The sequence below is a fragment of the Xiphias gladius genome, chromosome 23, assembly GCF_016859285.1.
Source record: "Xiphias gladius isolate SHS-SW01 ecotype Sanya breed wild chromosome 23, ASM1685928v1, whole genome shotgun sequence".
Lineage (NCBI taxonomy): Eukaryota > Metazoa > Chordata > Actinopteri > Istiophoriformes > Xiphiidae > Xiphias > Xiphias gladius.
Genome location: NC_053422.1, coordinates 23,467,299 through 23,495,000, shown reverse-complemented (window position 1 = coordinate 23,495,000; position 27,702 = coordinate 23,467,299). Strand labels below are relative to the sequence as shown.

The window sequence follows — 27,702 nt, the reverse complement described above, 5'->3', positions numbered from 1 at the left end:
ATTCTGCTCAAGACCTTAGTGTACCCTAATTAAAGTAAGCCTGCATATGTGTGTATGTGGTATGTTAATTACCTCTTCTGTTCTTGTCAGGACCTTGCAAAAATACAATAATGTGGAATGAGAAGATTTTAGAGTTTGAACTAAGGTGAAATTTATTTGTTAGGGTTAAATAAAAAGTAATCAAAGTCATGAAATATACTGGCAGATATCTTAATTCAACAATGTAGCTAACTGTGTGTGTGTGTGTGTGTGTGTGTGTGTGTGTGTGTGTGTGTGTGTGTGTGTGTGTGTGTGTGTGTGTGTGTGTGTGTGTGTGTGTGTGTGTGTGTGTGTGTGTGTGTGTGTGTGTGTGTGTGCGTGCGTTCTGAGCAGGACCAGGCAGGCAGAAAGCGGAGTGCCGATGTGTCAGTAAGGCCTCTGGATACCACAGCAGAGCAGGTAACAAACCTTCACTCTATATCTTTTCATTTACTTGTCATTAATTCCTCAATATTTCATATGAGTGAGAGCAGGTGGACTTTCTTTTGAAATATTCTGAATGTGGACTGATTCCTAATGCCACTGATGGCTTTGGTCAGTGATGACACATTGCGTGGAAGATTGCAATGTGCAAAGTGGGCTTGTGAGTGCAAACTGCTAACCTATCCAGAGAATAAGATTCCTCTCTTTCTTTAATTCTTTCTTTCTTTACTTCTGTCTTCCAAACTTTGTGTTTACTCTATATGGCCTAATTCCCTACTTTATCTGTTGCCTGTTTCATCTTTTAATACTAACCTATCAAGGAACAGTGTGGGTTTGTGTGTAAGTAACAATATGACGCTAATGATGAAACGATAATATCTTGTATGTGGCTGCATTGTCTTAATGAGTTGGAAAAAGACATACAGCTGGAAAGGTTACTCAATTAATTGATGCTTAGTCAGTTGATAGACTGATTGATTTTTCAAGCAAAAATGCCAAACATTCTCTCGTTCCATTTTCTCCGTTTTTAATGTAATAGGACACTCAATATTTTTGGCTTTTTGACTGTTGGACATAGAATTGAAAGAGTGAGGGCAGGTAAAGACAAGGATTATAAGACACTGGAAAGGAGTAAGGAAGAAAACCAAAAGGGAAAAACAAAATAAATTGTTCCTGAGTGTCTGTGATTTATGCTGCATATGTTTTAAAACTTATAAAGAAAGACAGTGTGTTTCATTCATGCTCTGGATGCCTGACACGCCTGGTGGGGCTGGGGCAGTTCATCATTTTGAAGTTCTCAGTCAAGGTGACAGTAAAAGATTAGCACTTTTAATTCAGTGTCAGTGTAGGACTCCATTAAGGATTCAGAGAGGCAGCAGTGAAACACACTGCACTGTACCGGTAGTGTCAGATTTTGACAAGCTTTAGGCCAGTGCTTATCACAGCATGCCATCACTTTTGTTTTAAAGCCTTCCCTCTCCATCTCTCCCCTTCTCCTCTTCTGTCTCTGCTGATCCCAGCATGCCCTCTCTGTCCTTTCCTCCCTTGTTTCCTCTCTCCCTCCCTCCCTCCATCGTTCGCAGCGTGGAAACTCTTTCATTTCTAGCATCTCTTTTTCGACTTCTCAGGTTTTTCTTCTAAAATGTTGTTATCTAATCTCAGTAGGGTTTCAGACAAGCAAATTCACCAAACATATCTCTTTTCGCTTTTACTGTTACTTCTCTGTTTCTGAAAACAATTTCTCCGTTTCTCTTAACTGCCGTCCAGAAGTCCATCATCTCACTGCCCTATTGTTATGATTCCGAGGTATAATGAGAGCAGCTCTTGACTTTAGCTTGATAGCCTGTAGATTCGTAAAATTAAAGAAATGGATACATAAATGGATACATAGATATATTTTATGTAACTGTCACCATCACAAACTTACTGTCTGTTCTTAAAGACGATTCTTAATTTTTCTGTCGAATTTTCGTCTATGATATGCAATAATGTTGGTCAGCTACTGTCACTTAACATAGTTTGTGTATAAACCTCTTCTTTGGTGAGTTTTGTTGCTATTTAGTTTGGTATCTGGTATCTTATTTGCAGATAGTTTGTACATAAACAGTACCTTGGCGAGTTGGGCTTAAAAAGATGAAAGACTTCTCCCCTTTTTGGACAACTGAATCTAAACTCTTTTAGATGTTCATGTGGTTAGTCATGCCAGCTTTGACATATGTAGCTGTTTCAATTGTCAACACACCATACATTATTAAGAAATCCTTCCACTGGCACTGCTCATGGAGACATCTGTCTTCATTGAAGTTCCTCTATGGGCTCTACATTTTAATTTAAACTGCTATCATAGATGTGTTTTTAGCAGCTTTAACATCAGTATGTGTCACATGAGATTAATATTACAGAATTTAAGATTACTTTAAATATGAGATTGACTAATGAGGTTATGAGCCCATTTTTTTCTATTTTTGTCATCTTTCACTGTTTCACTGCATTCTTAATTACTCTGTAAGTTACCAATTAGAGCAACTAGGCGTTCTTATTCAAGCTATCATTCTTCAGTGGTGATTTGGATGGTAAATTACAGATGGCTGACATAAATTGTTTCCGTATGTTGCTGTGAAAATAGACATCATTCTTAGGCACCAAGAAAGCTGATGGGTTACGATGGTTAGTGTAAGGTATGTTGAGTATTTCAGTGCTGTGTGTTTCCTATTTTGTCCTCTCATCCTCAAGAAAACAGCATTAAACCTCAGGATGGTTTTCCCCTTCTGTGGCAGCATTCACATAAATCCAACCTCAACCAGCTGTCACGTGGCAGATATGTTCACACCAAGTGTTATTTCTCTGTGTCCTACTGGTTTGGTAGGAACTACATGGCTTGTTACAGCAACCCTAAAAGTATCTTTAAGGGTTACTACAGCAGAACTGATGTATTGGAATGTGTGTGCTTCTGTGGTAACTTCCTGGATGTGTGAAAGTGTCTGGATATATGTAGTACAAACCTGTATATAGTCTTCACAATGCTTCCCAGAGTTTGTTCTTTGCTGCTCTTCTGTGTAATACACTGCAATACAGTTTCATTTATTTATACGTCTTTTTTTGTTTTTATGTGGCTACCCTCAACGCAACGGCCCACTGGGTCATTTTATATTCATCTTTACTGGGCTGTATAGGCAACCCTGGAGCTCAGTTTGCACCAATTTCAAATAATTTTATGACTGACATACTGAAAAGCAACATCTGTGAAAAATCTGTGAACTCACCCTCGAGCCAATATAGAATATCTATTGGTTCTTTAAAAAAAATAAAAAGTATTTTAAGACAGCTGTAACTTTGAGTTATTCAGCTGTGAGATCTGTATGTGACAGTAGTGGTTCTTTAGCTGGGCTTTTATTGTATTTACTCTGGAGAGAGTTGTGCTTGCAAATCAGATTCTCAAGCCAGAGAACCAGCTGCTGTCACATGTCCAAGCTTGAGTGCCAGCACTAAACTGACTGCTATTTTATGAATGTTTTCACATGTTTTACACCAAAGAAGTGAATCAAATCAGCTTCTTTCTTACTGTGTGTGCTTTTTGAATGTATGTCACAACAAGCTTGTTTATGCAGTATGTGCTTGATGAGGTTTTCATGCAACAGCAATGGCTTGTCTTGGCAATTTCTACAGAACCTAGGAGTGGCCATTTTTTGTGTACACTTAATAATTTAAATGAAGAGCAAGTCATGCATGAATGTCAGTGTTGATCAGACTTGACAAAGTATATATCCTTAAAGTATCAGCTCTTATTAATTAAAACATCTTGACTCACTGGAAGCTGAAATATCATAACTTATTCCTTGTGACTTGTATCTGAAGTGATTTTTTTTTTTTTTTTTTTTTTTTTCCTTCTGAAGTAATCAAAATCTAAGTAGGCTAAGTATGTTATTTTAGAATATTGTCATTCAGTAAAAAAAATGTGGAAAAATAATTATCTCGTGTTTTGTAATAGCCCATTGTATTTCAATTTGTTCACATAAAAATAACTAACAAAATTTAGGGTGCAAATTAGAAAGTGACTCCTGTGTGACAACAATATCATTATCATATGTCCCAGATGCAGTAAATGAAAATCAAAGCCTAATAATAAATCTCTCTGTGTTAATACAGGTATTCTTGACTTTACAATAACAGGTCTCAAGGTTCCCTCTTAAATAAGTTGTAAACTTTGTACACTATAACCCCAAACAACAATATCTTATTCACAAAGGCACTCCCAGGCTCTGTTAGTTTTTATATGTGCTTTTCATGTTTGCTACATAGAGAGCCGTGGCTCCAAACCAGCTGCTTCAGAATAAGGCCCAGCACTCCCAGCCTCAGCTACAGCAGCAAGCCAAGCCTCAGCCTCAGCCTCTGGCCCAGCATCAGCAGCCCTCAGCAGGCAGAAGATCCCACCGCACCCTGCCCAAGGATCAAACCCAGCTCCTGTCGCTGCAGCACGACCACAGACACAGGGAGAGAGAGAGGGAAAGAGAGAGACAGAAGCAGAGAGAAAAGCCTGTGGCAGCTGTCCAGAAACTAACAGCTAATAGCGGGAACACAGCTGCTACTGCTGCTACTGCTGCTGCTGCCTCTTCCTCGCCCAGCCGCCCTGTAAACAGCCAACGCTCAGTGGTAAAACCCCCCTTCCTCAGCCATCTAGCACCTTTTATCGCCTCTACTTTCCACATCTTTCACTCTGTCTGTCATTCCCTCTTGTTCCCTCCTCACGTCCACTAAGTTCAGTTCAGTCTCGTGTTTTCTTTTTAATGTGTTTGTCCTTGTCATCCTTATTTCAAGTGACAGACCTCTTTCACGTTAAGGTCACAGAAGTCTGGAGAAAGTAGCCAAAATGTTTGGTAGACACAGTTCAAACCAATTCAGTGACCCATGGAGCAAGTGAGTGCAGAGTTTGGCACTAATGCTTACCAGTGTAGACATTCTGCCAGAAATAACTTTTGTTGCTTCAGACGACTCTAAAAACTCAATTGAAACATTAAGTTTTTGCTTTGAAGGTGTGATGATTTTATCATTATCATGATGGCATATGATGACTGACTGTAGGGGCGGCAGAATGTGGTTAATACCTACTATTCTTAGCGCAGTAGCAAAACCACAAAAGGAACATTAACAGGAAACAGACCCAAGATGTCATTTCATGAAGGCATTTTCAGACAGCCAGTTGGAAGGCTGTCTAGGGTTTACAAAAAATAATAGCGTCTTAATTTTTTATTTAATTTTTTTCACAAGCATGCTCCAGAACTCCAGAACTGCTTTATGATGATCAGCATCAAAGTGCTTATTATTGCACAAAACTTCAAACTTTTTGTGCTGGGGTTGTTGATGCATGACTTAGCATCTATTCTACAGTATATCTGGAACTGGGAACTTCTAAGAAAACACCAAGCTGAGCTGATTAGTGGTTCTCTTCTCATGTCTGAGCCAGTTTTGTATAAAAGTGCTTAGAAATGGTTTTAAGATCGTTCCTAAACTCTGACGTATCCAAAAAGAAAAAAAGTTTTGTATAAAGTAGTTAAAAGTAATTTTATAAAACCAGTTTTAGGTGTGATTCTAAAGTGCGTACTGCAGGGACAGCTAAGGGATGTAATTAAGGACTGCAATCATGTAGTCACAATTCCCTCCCTAAAGTATTGAATAAGCATTTACTTAAATTGTTTACTAGCAGGTTTATATATTGGGAATCAGTCTTATTTGTCATTTCTAAGTCACCGTCTCTCAGAATCACCAGAATTTATGTATTTAACTTTTCAGCTAATATAGTGTTTATTGCTTTTTGTATGATTGATATAAATGTGTCTAATGTAAAAATGTAGGGTTTTTACATGTATATGTATGTAAAGAGCATTTCTGCCTATATATGTAGTACAGGAGGATTTGTGGTTTATGTTAGATTACTAGACTCTATATATATTTATATGGTTCAAGAAACACACACGAACCAACACACAGACTCATACACACACATAGACACACAAATAAGCCAGTCTTACATGTGTTTTCTCTTTTAGATGGACTTTCAGCAATCAATCTTAGCTAGGGTGCTTTTGGCTCCTGGTGTTCCCAGCCAGATGCACCCGAGGCTGGGTTCTGGGAGCAGCTCTAGTCCTTGTACCCCAGCTATGCAAAGAGCTCATCTCAACCAGGTATTCAAAATTATATCATATCATGTATTCACAATGTCTACTTTGAGTGTATTGTATCCTGTCCTCCACTTCTTTGCACTATTTATTTTTTCTTATATTTAAAGGACTCTTCTATCTATGTATTCTTTTCTATTTCCCACTTGAGTGAGTCTTTTCTCAATTGTCCCATTTTTTTTAGCACATTTTCATTTTTACTATTACTGCTCAAAAACTATAGGTTCAACTTTTATTTATTGTGGTAATTTTGGTGATGTGGCCAGTACAAAGTACAAATTCAATAAATAAAACATGGGTGAACTTTTTATTTTCCCAGAATGCCAATCTGCGCTCTAGTCGAGATGCCCCTCACAGCAGCTCTATGTCAGATATGGCCATTTCTCCCGTGTCCCCACTTTTCCCCATGTCCCCAACTGATGAGGTCTTCTGGGATTCAGTTGATGCACCACCCAAAGTGAGTAACAAGTGTCCTTTTAGCTCCTGAATAACACATTAGGTTACAGGCCAGCAAGTTGGATGACTGGCATAAATGAGACATAAATTAAACTGATGTGTATTTTGTTTTCTTGGCTGCCATTGAAAGGGGAAGTTGCTATTGTCATGCCAGGCGCAGGATGTATCCTGCATCACATGAGGTTGGCATAATGTTTTTGAGTGTGTTAAGCATCCTGTATTCTGGTCATACCAAGTTAAGGAAGTGGTGCACACAGCACGGGGTTGGCATACTGTTGATGTGTGTTTGTGTTTTGGGCTGTGTGTGTGTGTGTGTGTGTGTGTGTGTGTGTGTGTGTGTGTGTGTGTGTGTGTGTGTGTGTGTGTGTGTGTGTGTGTGTGTGTGTGTGAAAGCCATCTCTGTGATAAACACACCTTGCATGCTCCAAATTGCATCATTCACTTTCTCTCTCCCTCTAATATCACTGCTCCCCCACAAGGTGTTTTACAAAGAGAATATGCTGTTAGGTGTATTTACTAACCATATGGAGTTGATAGAACAACTGATAACTACTCTAGAGAAGGGTGGGAAGCCCAGTAAAACTGTCTGTTACTCTGTTATGTTGTTGAACTAACAGGAGGCCATATGGAGTCGATAGAGGTGTTAATAACTCACTACTCTCTCCTATAACTGCAGTGTGATGACTGGAGCTGCTATAAGAGACTGGAGTGGCCTTAAAAACCGGCTTTGGGGAGGCTTACAGCACAACAGAATATGATACTAATGTGCTAAAGCACAGCCATGCATTTTAGGATTTTTACAGCTTTTTATGCTCAAGCTTTGCTGATTTATTTATTTATTTATTTATTTTTTGATAATCCACAACAAGCACTGATTTTAAAAACATCACCATATGCTTCATTTGTGTGCCGCAATAGCAGACAGGAAACACCAGACACCAAGCTCGGCATGAGTGTGTGTGCGCGTGCGTGCGTGCGTGCGTGTGTTCAGGGGAGCCAGATGCAGGATGTGGACAACTTGTCATGGGATGATAGGTATTCCCAACAGCTCTCTTCCTGCTAAGCCGGGTGTGTCTTCCTCTCTGTAACTGGGTCATGTGACGGGGAGATGAGAGGTTGAAAGGTCACCAGCTGGTTGGTAGAGCAGAGTGGAAGAAGAATCAAATGTTGAAAAATCCTCTTTAAGAAAAACAGTATGTTGCAACATTTACATAGACATATCTAGTATTGATCTCACAATGCTGCTCCTGTCATATCATGCATGCAAGGCTGTTGAAAAAGGTTGAGAACTATCCCTTACTCAGATGTTATTTCCACACCGTATCTAAGATTTGGACATGGTATTGAGGAGTGTAGAGGAGCAACCCTGAAATTTTAAGAAATGTTAAAAAAATAACAAAGCCAAATGGTCTCATTAGATTCCCAGTAATAAATATCTCCCATTGTGTTATTAAAGATTTTATTTCACTGTGCTGCACAGCTTTGTTGTACATAAATGTTTCATAACTGCATAAACCTCCCTACAATTAGCTGACACCCTGCTGGGCTAGACATGAAATCATAGGTTGGAAAGAGCTCTTTCCAGCCTATGAAGAGTGAAACAAGCAACGAGAACCACCAGGAGACTGCAATCTTTGTGTATTCATTAATGCCATCCATGTGTTTTTATCAAGTCTGATAAATTGATTTTTCTTCTGCCCTCTGTCTTTTGTAAATTCCAGGTCCCAGAGCGCACAACTTCTAAGTTTTACTGTAGAGAGCTGGTGATGGGACACAAGAGGGCCGCTTCAAGGTACAGCACTTCTACTCTGTATTCACACTGCGCACACAAAAAATACACGGGGACATGTGACTTTTATGAAGGTTGGTTTGTGTTCTGTCTGTACATAAGCAATGACTCAGTGTTGCTGTATGTCATGAACTTGAAAAAAAATTAAAGGTTTGATCTTTTTTCCTTAAAGATGCTCTAATCAATATTTTCAAATGAAAAATGTGAAAGGTGTCACTTATAATATCAATTACCATTCAACGATGCAGGTCCCTCCAGCTCTTGGGAGCTTTTTAGCATCTTTTCATTGTTTTGGTTTCGCGGCTCACAACTTTACTGTTTTGGTTCACTGTCCCTGGTCTGCCTGCAGCAGGCAACTGATGAATTCTGATAAACCCACTGTACTCTACCTTTTCAGCACCAAATTTCAAGTAGACAAAATTAGCGGCTAGGTGGTGAACACAGTGGAGCATTTAGCATCTAAAGTACCAGATATTGTTATGTTTCTCCTCTGTTTTAAGTAAACACATTGGTACACTGTGTTATCAACAGAGTTGAATATGTGAAATTGAGTGCTGTTTTTATAGTTTGAGAATAATTAGTTGTACTTGCAGCATTATTGAGCCTTGGTAGATTAGTGTATTAAATTAAACCTCATTGCACTCCTGTACTTTTACATCTTGTACCAGCTGGTCTGCTAATAACACATTATTTCCACTGGCTCATATTCCATGTTTTATATACTTAACTGCAAAACAGTATTATAACAGCAAGGTGCTTCTTGACTTTGGGAGTAGCCACAAGTCACAATTCAAACTGAGCAACAGCTGAGTTTGAATGATGCTAAGCTATGGCAATATGTAGGCCTAGCTTAGCATCATTAAGATATAAAACATCTGTCTGTTCTTAAATTGGAAAGAAGAGATGCCCAAATAATGTTAGCATTTGTAATCTTTCATATTGTAACCTTGCTGTGAGCAGAGTTATCCTTTCAGCCAGAGTGAACCTTAATGATTATGAGGGTTTATATCACACTACAACTCAGCGCACTGGTATACCGCATTAGAGAACAATGGTTAACAATTGGGGAAAATCAGACTAGTTTAGCTTAGATGATTGCATTCGATTAGATTAAAACTAATGGCAAGGAAAGTGGGTCAGTGTGAAGGATCTACTCAAGATTAAAATGTATAAAAATCCTGATGACAATTTACCTCCCTGTATACCTCCCTGTATTTTGTTCTTTACACTCTGCCTTTGTCACTCTCTGTGTGTGTGTCTCTCTCTCTCCATCTAGTGGCAGTCCAGTGTCTGTTGCAGATAAAAGTGGAAGGTCTGTGTGTCATGCAGTCTCCTCTACCAGCAGCAACCACCCAGGTCTGTGCAGCCTTAACTCAGCACCTTCCTGTGCTTAGTTGCAAGGTTTTGTCTGCTGTATTAACATTAAACCCAAACCCTCAAAGAATACAGGTTGTTAAACTCTCACACTTTTTGACCATTATAGCCACTGTTGTTGTCTGCTATAGTTTCCTATTGCTCAGACGTCACATTCTCACAGATGTGTGATCATGTGTGTGAATTAGCGTACAACCAGTAAATCACTGGTTTCCGGCTTTGCCCACACATCCCAAACATACATATGCCAAGCCAATACACATACACCACACACCCTAAACAATATTTTCATAAACAGACACATACACCAGATGCATGCAGTCACGCCACGGCTACCACGAACTTTGCATGCAGTGCATACACTTACTCTAAAGCGGCGAGAGCACACAACTCACAGTATTACGTTCAAAGCTTGTCCTCTCTAGCTGTGTGTCTAGAGAGAGGGGAAGAGATATCTCATCTATTTCAAAGCTCTTCTCTCTGTGTCCTCTATGTGTGGCAGTAAGGGAACTGCTCATGTAGCTAGTGGGAGAGATAGAGAGAAGAGAGGAAGATGGGGAAGAGTATGTTTTCTAAGTTGCCCTCTGTGTGTAGTTGGGAGGAAACAACTTTTGATGCCTCCCACTCAGTTTGGCTGCTGGCCTCGGCCGTCTTTGTTTAGAGCCACAGATCAGACATTCTCCTAGAGACTCATACAACTTTACTGTGGTAAAAAGCCTTTTCTCTGCTCTTTCTGCAACTGAGAAAAAGCTGCTTTCCTCTCTGAACCATATTTTTGTAGGAAAGCGTATTTGTGGCATTAATATATATAATTTACAAATTGATTATGTTGGTAGGAGGACAAGGGATCAGTAGCTTTCTCCCTAGTACTAGTGGTCCCAATGTTTGTCAAAATTAAGACCGTATTTCCCATAAAAACCCATTTGATTTTTGTAACAAAGATGTTGCTTCTTGTAAAATGTTATCTAAACTTCTCACACTCTGCCATTGCCAGACTCCCGGTATGCGGTGGAAGAACAGTCCCCTTTTCTGTTTTGAACCACATTTTTGTGCTCAAAAATGTTGAAGCCAACATGCTAGCAACAACATACGATACTAATTATGGTAACATGCAGTGGCCAGAAAATTCATAACTGTGAATACCATGTGTCAAAGAATTAAAGTTATTCTAATCAATATATATCACCAACCTGTAATTCCTCTCACCACTCAGGAGTTTTATAGCGTGTATAGAGTGTTGAGGGGTCATATATAGACAGTAGCAGTGAGGGGAAAACATGCAGCCCTGCGGTGCTCCTGTGCTGATGGTCAGAGGGGTGGAGGTATGCTTTCCCAGCCTCACATGCTGCTTTTAGTCTTTCAGGAAGGTAGTGATCCCCAGAAAGAGAGGCTCGGGTAATGTAAGCCGGGAGAGCTTGGTGTGGAGGAGCTCTGGCACAATTGTATTAAATGCTCAGCTAATGTCAGCCAAAACGATTCTGGTGTTGGTTCCCCAGCTGTCCAGATACTGGAGGATAAAGTGCAGTCCAAGGCTGACTGCATCATCCACAGGCCTTTTACCACAACATGCGAACTGCATGGGATCCATAAACTATGCTTTCCGGCTCGATTCAGAGTGCTACCAATTCAAAATAGCTGCACAATTACTATTTAAGGCTTTAAAGCAATCTAACCAAGTGATACAAAATGTATGATCCCATGTAGGGGCCAGCAAAGGCTTTTTGATAATGGCCTTGTTTGTCCATGGTAATTATACCTCACCACTAATGCTAATCTGGTAGGAGTTCATTGTTTTGCCTAACACCACCCTGTTGCTATTTTCTCACTGCATAACTACCACTAATGTGTGTTGTGTTGTGTTGTCTTGTGTTGTCTTGTGTTGTGTGTTTTGTAGGTTACTTCAAGCTCGAGAGTCCTCTTCCACAGCACCGTCTACAACAGCACAGAACGACGCAAGAAAACATAACCAGTGGGAATATACAAGTAAATTAAGAGTCGATTCCTCTGCTTTTTCTTTAATCTTCTGACTCACTTCACCTCATTTACTATTATTGTTCCTAACCTCCATCATACAGGGTGTAAAATCCGCTCTTGGCCGGTTTAACAAAGCCACAGAATACTCCTCTTCCAGTGATGAGTTCGGTAGCAGTGATGACGAAGAGAGGAACAGGTGAGATCACCATCAGTATAATGCCTGTATTGTGGTTATTCTATTGTAAAAAACTTTCCTGATGCAGGAAACACCATACACTTCACCTTACCTTTCCTTTTAATGTGAAAAACAGGTACTTTTTAATAATAAAGTCCTACCACACGCAAAAGAATTGAGCAGTTCTTTCAGTGAATCATGATATGTTGCAAGTTGAAGATGTGACATAGACATTTTGAAACCATTTTTTAGGATGTGAGTCCCTGTTATTAATCAGAATTCTGCTGTATTTACTGAGAAAGCTTATATGTGGAAAATTTTTCTGCTGAACACCAAACCCAAGTTGAACCCACAATACTTTGTTTTAAAATGTTGCACATTTTAAAATGTAGGATTAAAAATCCCATGAATCTATTTAGGATTTATTGGACCGTGTAAACCTTGAAAATCAAGCTGGGAATTGATGAATTGCATTGTTTCTAACTTTTATATGCAACACCTTCAGTCAGACTCTTTTTTAAAATCTTGACCGGTCTGTGTGTTTCAAGGTCTGGCCTGTCCAATGGAAAAGGGAAACACTTCAGAGGAATACCTGATGGCATTGTCCTGCAACCTCACCACAATCTTAACCAGGTACCCTGTACACTTATACAAACAAACAAACACACGCACACTATTCTGTTTCTCCTCCACACTCCTCACTGCAGTTTCATTTTTTGAGGCTAGAAGTTGCGATGTCCATACTGTCTACACTACATAGATGGGGATGACTTATGTTGCTTATGGACTTGTGTCCTCTCTGGTCATTAAATCACTTAAAATGGAGAACCATCATTCTTCAAGAACTTTTGAACTACAGAAGACAAAAAATATATAGACTAAGAGGTTGTGGCTTGATTGGTTGACTTCCTGCAGCTTTAAATTCCTCTTGAGGGCCGCTCATCCTCGAGGCTTCAGCCGCTCCTGCACACTTACCTACGACTTTGTGTGTGTGTTTGTGTTTTACAGATTTCTCAGATTGGATCAGACGATACCTACCTGCTGCCAGACCTTCTGCAGAAAACCTCTTCCTCCAGTCCTAACCGTAATGCACTGGGCCAACAGCAGCAAACACATGAACTCAGCTACTCGCAGTCGCCCACAGCCCCTCGATGCCCCACACATCAAGAACTACACATGAATATGGTAAGAATAATGTACGGTCAGAGAGACACAAGTAGACAGACTTGAAGGGGCACACACACACACACACACACGTTCAGCATATTGATTTTTTAAGCAATCTATTTCAAGCCTTATTCCTCCCAGTTATCATTCAGGTCAGACTACTGCAGAGTTTGTGTTCAGAAATAATGTATTTAATCAACATATCCACCGCAAGAAGTCCATGGTAGAAAATCACTGATTCTGCTAGTGACAGATGTTAGAATATTAAAGCTGTCTGCCAGTGAATTTCCACTCTGGAAATCTAATCAAAATGTTTTGATGATAGCAGGGTGAACAACCTAAATAGACAAGTTAATAAGCATTTGAGAACATTGTCCATATGTATGTTTTTCCACTAGAGGGAGGTGGTGGCACAGTTTAGGTGCACTGTTATCAGGAATGATATGATGTGTCTTAGTAGTTCTGTAGTAGAATTGATAACCATTTAACTCAAATATGCTTACTAAACCAGCCACGTTTCCTCTGTCCTCATACAAATTTAGAACCAGTAATGCATTTGTTGTAATTGATTTTATAAACTGAAATACAGTCTTAAAAGAGAGTCTGAGCGTTGGTGATTTTAAAAGGATGCAGAGTTATGGTCACTGATATATAAAGCTATGTGGTGAGGAACTAATGTCTTTGTTGTTGTTGTACTCATCAGGCTGTCAGCAGCCCCACTGGTAAAAACACCTCCTCATCTTCCTCTTCCTCCTTCCTGTCCTTCATCGATCCAAGATTGATCCCCATGTCATCACCACCACAGAGCCCTTGTGAGTACATTTGAACATACATATACAGTATACAATACACACTCTATACTCACAAATATGATGTAATAACATGCAGCACTGCATACATACTTACATATTCATCTGTAAGTAAATAAAGACACTTTTTCGAACGCAATACATGAATAGACAGTGAATTATTTTTCTGTTTCATTTTATCCATTGCAATATGTGGAATATTTTCTAGATGGTTTGGATAAAACATGAGATTACATGAGATAGTCATGAGAGAAGCCAGTTTTTGGGGGTCATTTTTTTGTTTGTTTTTTGTCCTCGTGTAGCGGGTAGTAAGGGTGAGCAAGTCAAGAGAGAGAACCACAGGAAGGGCTCTGTGGTGAATGTGAACCCAACTAACATTCGACCACAGAGCGACAGTCCAGAGATTCGCAAGTACAAGAAGAAATTCAACACTGAGGTTCTCTGTGCTGGACTATGGGGTTTGTAATTTAATATTGCTTGTTTTTTATTTTGAACATATGTTACTGATATACTGTTACATAACTGATGTTCCTACATCTACGCTGGAAGTGGCCTGGCATCACTGGAAAATGTCCTGTTTTCTGGCAGTGTACAGACTCCATACATTGTCTTGTTTATTAAGGAATTAATAATATTATACACCAATATACACCAATATTCAGATTTACCAGTGTTATACAGATAGATTGATGCATGGCACAGCATGTTGCTTGTGGGTGTAAGGTTTGTCTCTGTTTTGTTCTGTAGGTGTGAATCTGTTGGTGGGGACAGAGAATGGTCTGTGGCTGTTGGACCGGAGTGGTCAGGGGAAAGTCTACTCTCTCATCAGCAGACGAAGGTTTCAGCAGATGGATGTGCTGGAAGGACTCAATGTACTCATCACTATATCAGGTAAATGTTATGTGGGATAATGTTTACATGCACCAATAAGTTAACTACTTAGCCTTTGTGCATAAACTCTAGAAACACCAAGAACGTCCAGTTGGCTGGACATACACAAAATTTTACCCCATACAGTGAAGCAGACAGAAACAGAGAAGCCTTGCCACTACCATATCTCAAAATATCTAACAATACACGTATGTGAGGAATAAGTGTTTCTAGCTAGAAGTTGGATTTTTCCATGTGCTTTTCTGTCTTCTTATGTGACGTAGAATCCTATAATAACTGTAGTAGTTACAGATCCCGTGGCCTTGCTACTGTTAGCATTTACAGAACCAGGTATGCCTTCTGAAAACTCAGTCCAAACATGTGAGTCTGGGCAAGGAAACTGAGAAATTAATTTAAGTGAAGTCAAGTAAATTCTACTTAAATCTAAATTTTACTAAAGTCTAGAATCACAAATTTGTCCCAAAGGGCTTGAATTCCCTTCTTTTTACAAACGCTCCTTGCCCTCGACCAATGGTTTCAGCGCCCCAAATACTCCAGGGTATAGTACAGCTGTATGTAGCTGCATGGATGCAAAGCAGGACATAGCTAATCAAGGTCAAATCTTGGATCTATACAAATTAATAAATCATGTTTTTTTTAGTTGAATAAGCACAAATCCCTCCATCCATCTTGACAGTTACTGCCATTCATTCCTCTCTCCATCTATCTCTCTCTGTTTGTAGGTAAAAAGAACAAACTCCGTCTGTACTACCTGTCCTGGTTAAGGAATAAAATCCTCCATAATGATCCAGAGGTGGAGAAGAGACAGGGTTGGACATCAGTAGGTGACCTGGAGGGCTGTGTACACTATAAAGTGGGTAAGTACACGCTGGTAAGTGCTTATTTAGGAGCACTGTTTTTTAATGCTACAGACTGGAAAATAGAAACCACAAGTAATGTTTTGGAGATCTCGGAGTCATCAGATATAGATTTGTTAAGGTGTCTTTGTCTGTCCTGCTTTTCAGTGCGTTATGAAAAGATAAAGTTCTTAGTGATTGCTTTGAAGAATGCTGTGGAAGTGTACGCCTGGGCCCCAAAACCCTACCACAAATTCATGGCCTTCAAGGTTGGTAATATATAGTAAGATGTCACTTATGTGTTATCAGTGTGAAAGAATTGTATTAGGAGCTCTTTGTCCTGGCTATAGAGATAATACAAACCACATATGAATACTGTATGTTACACAATGATTTTTTTTAGCCACACTAGCAGCGTGGTTCTGCAGATAGCAATGCAGATAGGCTAGTCTGTTTAACACTTTTGTGACCAGTGTAATATTTCATGTAAGATGTGATGAATAGTTGTGAAATTTGGACATTTCTCCTGGCTTTTGATTTAGTGCCACGACCAGGTCAAACTTTCCACTATTCCAACACTTTATGTACATGAGCCGTCGACTGCGCTCATGTTAGCAAGCTAACATGCCGTGTTTAAATGACCAACTTATAGCCATGGCTGACAAAGTAAAGTTAAGACTTATGAAAGCCAAGTCTAACATTGCTGAGTAGAACCTAACAGTGAGAATCAGATATGTCTAAAATTGCCACCATAAAGAGGACAGAAATGAAACCTAAGCACATGGAGTTACATACTGAATTCAACCTGCTCAGCTAGTAGCCTCATTTCTTCAGTTAAATCCTTGATTATTATCTCTGTAGTGGTTAAACCTCCACCAACAGGTTAACAATGTTGTCCTCCCTTGTCCTTTCTGTCCTCACCCCATCTTTGCATATCTAGGACAAAACACTGATAGACATGGACGAAAAAAAATCTAATAGGGTCACTTCCACAACCAGACACTCGCACATACACACAGACGTGACACTTTCAGGCTATGAGAGTCATACACACAGATTCTCAGCGGAGCAGTGTCCCATTTTTTTATGTCCTTTGTGGCCTGAGCTACTTTTCTTTCCATGCTACATAGTTTAACCCTCTTTCCGCAGAAAAGGCCAAATATACACTTGACTATCTTGTTCTGAGGTAATAGCATGACTATCTTAGGATGCCCATTTTTACACAACTGCTCTTCAAACTGTAAAAATCATTGCTGATTTCTTATTAATGGAGCAGTTGTAGATAGATTACTGGTGTCACAGTTTATTTTGAAAATGTGTAATAAAGGTAATGATTGAAATGTCACTTGAGGTGTTCAGACTAATACCTTCTAACTTACAACTGTGTGTGTTTGTGTTTGTTTTTGTGTACATGTCTATCCAGTCGTTCAGGTCTCTGCCTCAAAAACCACTTTCCGTTGACCTGACAGTGGAGGAAGGTCAAAGGTTAAAGGTCATTTATGGCTCCTTGTCTGGTTTCCATGCCATTGATGTAGACTCTGGAACACCATATGACCTCTACCTGCCAACACATGTGAGAGTCTCCTTAATATACAGTGTTTTTCATGTACTCCATGTATTTTCCTACTTTTTTCTTTGTTTTTGCAACATAATTTTATTGAATAGTCAAATAGAGAAATCTTCTTCAAAGAAAAGAAATTCTCATTCTCCTGATTCACAGTAATCTCCTCCCTTCAGAACACTTTCAGACAAAACATATAACTGAGATAGGACAAACAATTGAAAGAGAAAAAAGAAAAGAAAATGGAAGAAGACCTTAAAAAAAACGAAGATTGATAATATCTGTGACATCTGCATTATTTATTATATAACCACAAGTGCTCCACACATCGCACGTCCCTCATAGACCAATATAAATATATGAATTGTGTATTTTTGGATTCAATTTTTTTATTATTTTATAGCACTTAATAATGTATTTTTAATCTGTTTTGCACCTGCTTGATGTTTTCCAAGATCATTGGGGCTAGATACATTTTGTAGCAACTGAATATGAAAATTCCGTATAAGCAGTGTATCTTTTAACGAGAATGCTACTTTTAGAAATATTAAATACTATTAAATATTTAAGATCTTTGAGTAAGAAGATCTGCGGTTGTTCATGATAGAGAAGTTTTTCTCCCTGTAGCTGGAGATCATGACTTTCATTTCGCCATACTTTTTTTCTATCTAGCAGCTGTTATTTCGCTATTCAACCATCTCACCTCTCTACCCTCAGTCTCTCAGGATGCTCTTCTCCCCCTCCCACTCACAGTCTACAGATGTCAGTCATTGTTCTCTTTTATTTCTCCCGTTTTTCTCTTTCTACCTCCCTCCACTGTCCTCCCACTCAGTCTGTAACTGTCAAACACTTTTCTCTTCCTCTTTCATCCATCTCTTCATTTTCCTCCTCCCACTCTGTCATCTAATGTGGCATTAATCATTTGCTCATTATCTCCTCAATTTTAGCTCAACTTTTTCTACATTTACCAGTCTCTCTCTCTCTCTCTCTCTCTCTCTCTCTCTCTCTCTCCCCCTCTGTTCGGTCCGTGGGCAGGTAGAGCTGACAGCAGAATGTTGTGACTCATGTTCACATTTCTGTTCTGTTCAGACATTGTCTGTTTTATCCCCCATATGTTTTTTGTCATTTCAGTTAAAATTGTAGAAATCAAACTAGTGACGCCTGGGTCAAAAGATGCTTTTGTGCATGTTCCAGTCTTTAGTAGTTATTGTTGATGGTGATAAACCAGTCATTTTATTTATATTTTGGTTGAATATTTACTTGTTTGTCATTTTCTTTTGGAAAATACTTAAAGGAGAAATCTACAGATTTTGGACAGCTGTATATGTCTTCTGTCTGAGTCTGAGAAAATAATTCTCATGATGGATACATCTCAGTTTGAGCCTGGAGACTTCAAATATTTAACAGACAGCCCTTGTCACAATCTGGGGATTTGGAGTTTAAAAGGCACGGACATTTACGAAGCAAGGAGAATCCAAAGAAAGACACAGTTGAGTTAAAAGAAATGTAGGATGCAGCGTTTTGGGGGCTTGATCCATATGAGGGTCTAGTGCAGAGACATACACTATGTCCCAATGGGACAAGAGCTGCTAAATATCAGTCTATGAATACAGTAGGAAGTACCAGTACTGAATGTTTACGTCTTTCCATAACCGGTTTATCCTCAAAAATTATGAACAACCAATGTCTATTATGCTTATTGTAAATTACAATGGATGTCTTAGCTGAATGACTAACAATGACTGACTGCATTTGTTGGCTAAATATAGCATGTATTTCTACTGATTAGTAAGTGTTGGTAATATTTATGAAATTTATTCAAAAGATGCTTGAATTTCTTAGGTTATAAGGGCTTATGGAAGTCTGTAAACCTTAGCTTTTTCCATCTCCAAAAAGGTTTGTGCAAAATCTTGCCTTTAAATGTGAAAAAAATTGCCCACTGCTGGTACAATCAGAGATAGAGGAGGTCATTTTTTTCTCTCCTCTGCTGTATGTGGGCACGTAGAGCTCACTGTAGCCTCTGGTGAGTCATACTCACAGTCAGATTCTGATACATTCTGTTAAAAACGTTCTTCGCAAGAACAAGAGAAGCTTGAGGATCAGGATATCACAGAGTGTTTACACTTAAGATTTGAAACGTTCTGTTTGAGCCTGTTTTCTTATGTGAAGTGTGTAAGCATTAAAAGTCATTAGTTATGTCTTTTTGGTTCATATGCCATCTTTGGAATATACCAGATTCTTTTAGATACTGTGTATACATATGGTGTTAAGTGGGTGGCTGGAGAAATGTTGACAAATTTAAAATATTTTGTCATGTTCTGTGGCTCAGTTCAGGTCTGCTCTACTAATGAAGTCACTGATCAACCCAGTGTGTCTTTTTAGGTCTTGTTCTCATAGTTTAACGTTATATTCCTTAAGATTTGAAACCTTGTTGAGTTGTTGAGTTTCGCTTTAAATGTGGAACAGCACCAGAAGGAAGTCTTTGGTTGGAATTAGGATGTATTTAATACAGCTCTGATATGGATGTGGGAGATGTAAATTACAAACAGGAATGCTGGATTACACACACACACACAGTTTCCTCTGAATCATCCGTGCATGAGAAGGCAATTTGAATCCATGTGGGTATGGTGGACTCTGCGACTAACAATGAAAACTACTATATATTACAGAATATAAATACATTGAACTGCTATTGCCAAAATAATAACAACAATAAATAGTGTCCAAAACAAGGTTTGATTTCATAAAAAGGATTATATCTGGCAGATTAACTTTTGTGTCAATTGACAAGACGTGTTAATATGCCTGTAGCTCTAATTATTTTACGTGACTCAAATATTGTGCAACTTGAACTTGGATAAAGGAAATTTCATCTTCATTTGTTTCTCCGTATCTCCAGTTAAAAGTGTTTTTTCTCTGTGCAAGGGCTCTATCTCAAGTTTTTTCACTCATTCATGTTCTTGATGCCTTTCTTTCACTCATTCACTCACAAACACACACACACACTGCCCCAGCTACATCTAATGTGTGCTGCTTTCTATAAGCTAGGGGAAGTTAGAGCAAGAGAGGTACGCTCTAAAATTACACCCCCTCTGTCCCGCAGTCATTAACTCTGTGTGTGTATGAGTGAATGTGTGTCTCCTGACCTGTTCTTGATCCTGTTGAGTTTTTTTTCCCCTCACTCTTCCTCTGGTATATTAAGCGAGTCTGCACAGTGCTGCGTACTACACCGGTGCCTTATACTGCTACTGCCACTGCTGCCGCTGCGATACCATTTCAGCTCTCCAGCTTTGCTCTCTCTCCTTTTTTCCTTTTCTCTCTTTCACATTAGATTCAAGCTTTCACAACTCTCTTTTACACACACACACACTCAGTTACAGTGCGCTCTAAACCCACTCACTTATTCTTCAACATGCTCATAGTTCACTTTCTTTGGAGACAATTCACGCTCCCAGACTTTCTTCAGAGCTGTGTATCTGTACTCTGATACACACTCATTTACACACACACCTTCTCTTCTTATGCGCGCATCTTCCCACACACACCCACTTTCATCAGCAGTAAAACACATTCACACACAACACAGATTTCTATTTGCTCATCACTGTCAAAAGCAATTCACCTTTTCTCAAACACAAGCCTAACCCACATGCGCTCACTTTCATACACACAATGCACCACTCACCCACTTAAAGAAACACACACACACACACACACACAAGCATCTTTCATTGTTGCCTGCAAACTATGTAACAATGCTGATTCCAAGGCAGAGGATTAAGATTGCATTGCGTCTGTGGATGCCCGTTCTGATGCTCAGGATTGTGGTGGCTCACACTCTGGTAATGTATGAAACACGCTCACATCAAACAGTACTTACCTACTGTGTGGAAGATAGCGGGGAATACTGCCAAACTGTTGATATTTTTTCTCTGGAGGAGCTTTGTTGTTGTAGGGATTCCCTGTCGGTTGAGTTGTGAGCTGTTGCAGAGCTTAATTCTTGATAGTTTTCTCTCTAGTAGAAACATGTTGATGGTTTTCTGATTCACAAATGCTGATGTAATGTTTTTCTTGGAGCTGTGTTGCTAAAGACTTGTCTTCTCAGAAATAAATGACTGAACTAGTTTTCTGCTAGGATATTACTGATGAATAATTGTATTCTTTTTTTTTTTTTTAGATAAATATTTTTGGTTTGCTTTCCTGTAAAAAAAAAAAAAAAACGGGTTTCATGTTAGATATACGTTTCTGAATGGGTTCAATAAACGTTTCTCAACTGGTTAGAAAAACGTTTCTCAGCTCGTTAGGTTTTTGAACTGGTTAGACAAATTTTAACTTAAATTGTTAGTTTAACTTAGATAGTGGTTGCTGGATAAAATCTTTGTTAGATGAGTGTTCATGCAAAAGATCTGTTGAACTTAAAGTTTTTCCTAATAATAAAGAGCAGTAGGAGATGTTTAGTATTTGACAGTGGGGGCTTTGGTCACTTCCTACACAATAGCACTGAAATTTATAATGAAATTACCCTCATGATTAAGTCAGGGACTTTCAATCTTATGATCAAGTCTCATCTTTGAAAGAAGTACCACATATCATTCTTTCTTTCCAGTCAGAGAAGTCTATCTCATCGTGTTTTAAGAAAATTCCATCCTTCCCCCTCAAACCTCTTTTTGGATTTCATTTCCTAAGGCTTCTTGTTCGTTGATCATTCTCGGTAGTCTTGTACTTTGAACTTTCAGACGGTTGGCTGGATGCTGTTACATCTCAGAGTTTGTACGAAGAAGTTTCCAAATATTGAAACACACTTACCTTCTTCAATTTGTAGTACTTTTTTTTTTCTTGGTTGTTTGTTGTTGTTGTTTTTCTTTTAAAAATAAATAAACTGTTTTTTTCACAGATCCAGGGTTGCATCCGTCCCCATGCCATCATCATTTTGCCAAACAGCGCTGGAACAGAGGTTCTGGTTTGCTACGAAGATGAGGGCGTCTACATTGACACCTACGGCCGCATCACCAAGGATACAGTGCTGCAGTGGGGAGAGATGCCTGCATCGGTCGGTAAGTTTCATTCATGCACATGGACACGAGGGCCGCACATATTGGTACACGGGCATGAAGTGACAACACACACAAAATCATCAAAGTGTACACAGTGAGTCTTTGTGGTTTTGCCTTTTTTACAAGTTCAGTTTCCAAACTGAGATATTAAATTTCAGCTGTGTGTGTGTGTGTGTGTGTGTGTGTGTGTGTGTGTGTGTGTGTGTGTGTGTGTGTGTGTGTGTGTGTGTGTGTGTGTGAGTGAGATGGGTCCAGTAGATGGGACATTAATCTAGCATAAGGAGTGTCTGAAGAAATATATATTTCCAAATACACAAACACATCTCCTATTTTCTACAGGTTATAACCATCTCTTTTATTTCTCTTTTTCTCTCTCTCTCTCTCTCTCTCTCTCTCTCTCTCTCTCTCTCTCCTCAGCCTACCTTCAGTCTAACCAGGTGATGGGTTGGGGAGAAAAGGCCATTGAACTGAGGTCTGCCAACACAGGAAACCTGGAGGGAGTTTTTATGCACAAAAAGGCTCAAAAACTCAAGTTTCTCTGTGAAAGGAATGACAAGGTAGGCGTTAGACTGCATTTACTTACTTTAATGAATCACCTAAAACTACAACACGAATACAGTATTTTCAAACACTTTTTTCATCAATTCATTTATCATCTAAAAACAAAAGTATTAAAAACCTAAAGTTCAGTAAAAAGTGTTATAAAGAGTACCAATATCAAACTAATCAAGTTCTATGGTTTACTGTGGGCAAAGTTGTAAAGTAAATGTCCAGTTAAATAAAGTTGTACATAGATGTTTAGATGGGTATAATACATTGCTTCAAATATGTAAGTATGTTATTTTTACTAAATGAGCTTTCATCATCTCATATGTAATAAATATTAAAAATGACCTCTCAGTAATGCTTGACCTTAGAAATAGGAATTTGGAAAAAAAAAAAAGTCTTGACACAAGGCCCACCTTCTAGATTTCTTCCAGAAGTTTCAGGTACATCTCGTTCTCCTCCTTAGCGGATGGAGTTGTTTGTTATCGTGTAACCAAAGTTTCATACCTCAAGTGATGACAATTGAACCATATCAATGAGAAAATTTAATCTGATGAAGAAAGCCATGGGAAATGGCTGAAAGCTCCCTAGGAAATCTAGTAAGCGGACTTTGAGCTAAGAAATTTTTGTGGGAAATATCTCGGTAGGTAAGATTTGTCACCCACACTGCTATTTTTGAACAATCTAACTTCAAATACTGACAACCACAGTAACACTGTGGACATTTAACACTGTTCCTAAACCCGAATCTCTCCTGCTGCAGGTGTTCTTCGCCTCAGTGCAGTCAGGAGGCAGCAGTCAGATTTACTTCATGACTCTTGGACAGAACTCGCTGTTCAGCTGGTAATGACTGGACCTGTGAACTCTGGGATCAACTGGTGATGTTTGCTTTCATCATTTGGGTTCGTCTCGTTATGCCTTTTTAAATCTGTGCCGACCAAGGTTGATCTCCATGGCTAGTGAACACCATGCGAGAGTCAATGCTCCTGGATCCATTACTCTTGTCTAGTTTCCATGTAAATGTGCATGGATCGACAGTTGGGTTGATCATGACTCCAGCTGCAGCAAAAATGCTTGAATCCATCACTCTGACCTTGACTACTGAAGCCTGGAACACTGCTCCTTCAGCTGCAGCACAAAAATCTGGACCTAATATTCAACGAAAAAGAGTAAAAGTTCACTGCCACCTCACTCGTCCATGAAAGACTTAAAAGGTACACCTAGCGATCTTTTTCACATGCCTAATATCCATAAGTACCTGGAGCTCTTTCCCAGGCTGCAGTGTGCCAAGAACTAATTTTAGGTTCTGTTTTATCAAAATCCACCTGGAATCAAAACTGATGGCTTGCTTCGGTTGATTGTGCTGTGATTCCTAATAGACACCAGATCATTGGTCAACATCTGGCCTCAAGATATCTGTACTCAACTGTCAGCTTTGGAGACCACAGCAGTCCGTTCAGTTTGCTCCATATTCAGCTCATCTCTCTTTTTTTTTTTTTTCTTTTTTTTTCTTTTTCTAAATGACTCCATTGTATGTTACTCAGCTAATTATGTGCATAGCAGTTATTCATTCATATTTGTTTGCCTGGCTGGGGCGTATTACTGGATCAACTGCTTCCTTTTCATCTAGACGAGAAGAGTAATGTTTTCTTCCCTGGTGTATTAACTGTAGTCTCATCCGTCGCCATGCAAGCAGCAACTGTGTGAAAAGGAGTGAAAACTAGAAGTACAGAGCTGTTCATCGACCTCATTCCCTTCAAGGACATAATCTGGACATTTCAAAGACTGGGTTGGGGCAAAAATGTGGACTAAGTAGGACATCAACTGTATGTCTTTCCTCATTTTGTTGCTATTGCTTGAAAGAAGAGTTTTCTTTTTCTTTTTTTGTCGAAGGTGACAGTTTTTCTGGGTGACAGTGAGTCAGTATAACACCCTGTCATCATAGATCCAATCAGTTACGTTTAACTGTATCCGTAGCTTGCATTAGACTGTCCATGCAAACCATATAAGGCCAAATTTCAGGATTAAGATGTACAACACCATTGCAAAGACATAGTTCTCTTGGACTATTTATCAGGTCATTCTCTTCGTAATTATGAGCAGTAGGTCGACTTCCCTCTCTGCTTAGCCTGGAAACAGTTGCCAGTTAAGCTTTTGGGATGGCTTGGGACCTGTCCTCTTAGATCCCAGTTTCAGCATTCAATCTATCACTGATCTGGACCATTTTATTTCAGTCATATTAATATATAATGAGGACCTCAAGAGGCTTTTACTTCACTGTAGGAGCCACAATTCTGATGTACAGTATAAAGGGTGTACACAAGTAGAGATACAAAACAAATCCACTTTAACAGGCAATGAATGCTTTTCTGTTTTCTTGCATCTATTTTGTACAGCTTAGGATGTATATAATCTTGTAAGAAGCGCCATTTTCTAAATATTGTATAAATGACAAGCCATCTTTATGTATGTGTACAGTATTATAGGCTTATGAATGTGAAATTCTATCCCAAAACAGAGTTTATACATGTTAGCAAGATCTTAAAAAGTTTGTGAATATGGACATGAGCTACTGACAGTGACCTTGAAGGCTCATGTTCAGGTTTCCCAGCCTGGCTGAAGTTTTCAAGATCAAAACATGTATCATGGGAATTCTGTTTTGTGGTTGATTTTCTTCTAACATGTGTAAGTCAGGCTCTTTGCACAATGACCACCTTGTACATGTGTTCTGTAATATATCATACTTTGAAAATGATTTTTATGTTTCAAAGTGGGAAACTTTTGAAGCCATTTTGCAGTCAGTATTGAAGAGATTATTGCGAGCCTTTGGCTTTAGATCTGTTTCTTACACTACCCAACATGGGACGCACACTTATTTTTGATGGGTCACCTTGAAAAATTATTGTTTTTTGTTGACCCCGGATCGGAAGAGATGCAATTAGCTGGGCTAAAAAAGTGAAAATGCCCTGTTGTGTGATATGTAGTCTGTTTTTCTTCCTATGTTTTGTCATTTATACAATGAGCTTCAAAGCAAGAAACCAAAGATCAAGGCTTTGATATCTTGGCTTCTTTGAATCTAAATGTGTGAGATACTTCACAAATCATAACTGACCATTTGTTCTCACATCCGAATAGTGTTGGAAAGATAAAAGGTTGACAAAAATCATCTGTATTTGCAAAATTCACATACTTTAAGGTATATTATTATATAATGTACAAAAGATGCCAACCACCACATGAGCCTGCAAAATCTCCGGGGACCTATGTGTCTTGCTAATTTGCAACAGAATATATGCAAGTTAATGTTGCTAGCGTTCATATATTTAATAGCCTACATGTATGTTTTACACATTGCTAGGTTTGTTAAAAGTGAAGAAATAATTGGTTTTTACCTTCAAATGTGAATTTGCAATTTGTTTATTTCTGATTAATTTTCATCATACCAATCCTTTTTTTTCGTCATCAGGTTTATCTCAAACAGCTGACTTAGTTATGTATTGTGTTACATTATTCTCTATAGGCTATGGTAATTACTCTTGACTTTTGTGGCTATCAAATATTGCGCCAAATGTTTTATATCAGTGACACTTTGAGTTTGGTTTTTTTATTATGGTCTTGATAAAAGTATTGCAGCTGGTTCTGTGAGAATAATTTAAACTGGAAAATGATCTTTCTGATAAAGACTGTCTTATTGCTACATTTCTACCAAAACACCGGACCAGATAGCTAGTTAACATGGCTACAGTGCGTGGAAATACGGGAATATAAATGAATGTTGACATGCTAAGAGGCAGAATTACTAGCTAACATGGGCTAAATATTTCAGAACTATGTGAGCTAACTAGCCTGAAATAATATACAGAGTTTGTAGTTAGCATGTGGATAAGATAATAGCAAATCATGGCTAGCAAGCTAACAGTTGCTTAGCTGTGTAAAGTTTCCACACAAGATACACAATATGACTGAACTATATTTCACATACTTTTCTATCGTGTTTTGTTGAAATATTTGAAATTATAAATCAGATTGGCCCAAAACATGTTGGTAGACATCAATTCAAACCCTACTCCCTACAACCCCTTAACAAATACATTCCATTCCTATATGCAGTGGACAAAAACCGCAATAAAATTTGGTAAATAATTTTTTTTAATAGACTCATAGCACTTCAAAAACATTTTGAGTGAGACATAAGTGTTGACTTTTTTTTTTTTTTTTTTTTCAGATGTACTGTATATTAGTGTTTTCTGGCTGGAACAGGATATGTCATATTTAGAATCAGCCACTTTTGCTAGTTTGTGGACAGATTTGGTCAGGTCTGGTCAGTTGCTGGGGTCCTGAGCAAGACCCTGGCCATTTGAGTCCACATAGACCAGTCCAAAATTAGTCCTGAACTACCACAGTGGTTCCACTATCTGTCCAATGTACAGTAAGTAGCCTGTATTTGCTGCAACCTGGCCACCAACAGTACATGTAGTGCTGGAATAGTTAAACAATTAATTCTTAAAAATAATTAACAAATTAGTTCTTATGTGAATCGGCTTTTGGATAGGTCCATTTGATTTAATTCTTAAGAATGTATGAATGTCAATTGCAATTTGGTTTCAAGTCCCTACTATTTAAAGCAATAATGTATTTGTTTGAATGTCACTGATATTGTATGAAATTATATTACAGTGACAGATTTTATCATGAGTTGGACTTAAACCTATTCTTCTATTCTTAGTGGTGTAATAACAATAACAGGTTACCACACTTATACTGTCGAGTTTGGGGTTACGTTGTTTGTACTGTTAAGAAAATAAGATTATTTTCTCTGTACTTCTCTACAGATAATTCATTATTATAAAACTGTCATTTGTCCATCATATTTGTTTTACATTTAACATCACATTTTCAGTGATTTCAATGATGTTTTTTTATCTGTATCTTT

At 38.6% G+C, this 27,702-nt stretch overlaps 1 protein-coding gene across 7 annotated transcripts in view; it reads left to right on the top strand.

Moving 5' to 3' along the window:
* The window catches only part of LOC120785135 (misshapen-like kinase 1), a 63,386-nt gene extending 36,428 nt beyond the window's left edge, over nucleotides 1-26,958 (top strand). For 5 of the 7 annotated variants that reach the window (XM_040119537.1, XM_040119536.1, XM_040119535.1 and 2 more), the window contains 18 exons: nucleotides 373-438; nucleotides 4,261-4,611; nucleotides 6,006-6,140; nucleotides 6,454-6,591; nucleotides 8,312-8,382; nucleotides 9,656-9,735; nucleotides 11,648-11,736; nucleotides 11,829-11,923; nucleotides 12,451-12,535; nucleotides 12,911-13,087; nucleotides 13,773-13,881; nucleotides 14,181-14,336; nucleotides 14,626-14,769; nucleotides 15,492-15,626; nucleotides 15,774-15,874; nucleotides 17,029-17,178; nucleotides 22,064-22,223; nucleotides 22,641-23,433. In XM_040119537.1, coding sequence (XP_039975471.1) covers nucleotides 373-438; nucleotides 4,261-4,611; nucleotides 6,006-6,140; nucleotides 6,454-6,591; nucleotides 8,312-8,382; nucleotides 9,656-9,735; nucleotides 11,648-11,736; nucleotides 11,829-11,923; nucleotides 12,451-12,535; nucleotides 12,911-13,087; nucleotides 13,773-13,881; nucleotides 14,181-14,336; nucleotides 14,626-14,769; nucleotides 15,492-15,626; nucleotides 15,774-15,874; nucleotides 17,029-17,178; nucleotides 22,064-22,223; nucleotides 22,641-22,906 — 2,508 coding nt within the window. In that variant the 3' untranslated portion in view covers nucleotides 22,907-23,433. Of the gene's footprint in view, nucleotides 1-372; nucleotides 439-4,260; nucleotides 4,612-6,005; nucleotides 6,141-6,453; nucleotides 6,592-8,311; nucleotides 8,383-9,655; nucleotides 9,736-11,647; nucleotides 11,737-11,828; nucleotides 11,924-12,450; nucleotides 12,536-12,910; nucleotides 13,088-13,772; nucleotides 13,882-14,180; nucleotides 14,337-14,625; nucleotides 14,770-15,491; nucleotides 15,627-15,773; nucleotides 15,875-17,028; nucleotides 17,179-22,063; nucleotides 22,224-22,640; nucleotides 23,434-23,532 lie in introns of those variants that run through there. The other 2 variants (XM_040119539.1, XM_040119540.1) reach the window with 1 other exon arrangement.
* Nucleotides 26,959-27,702: the final 744 nt, after the last annotated feature.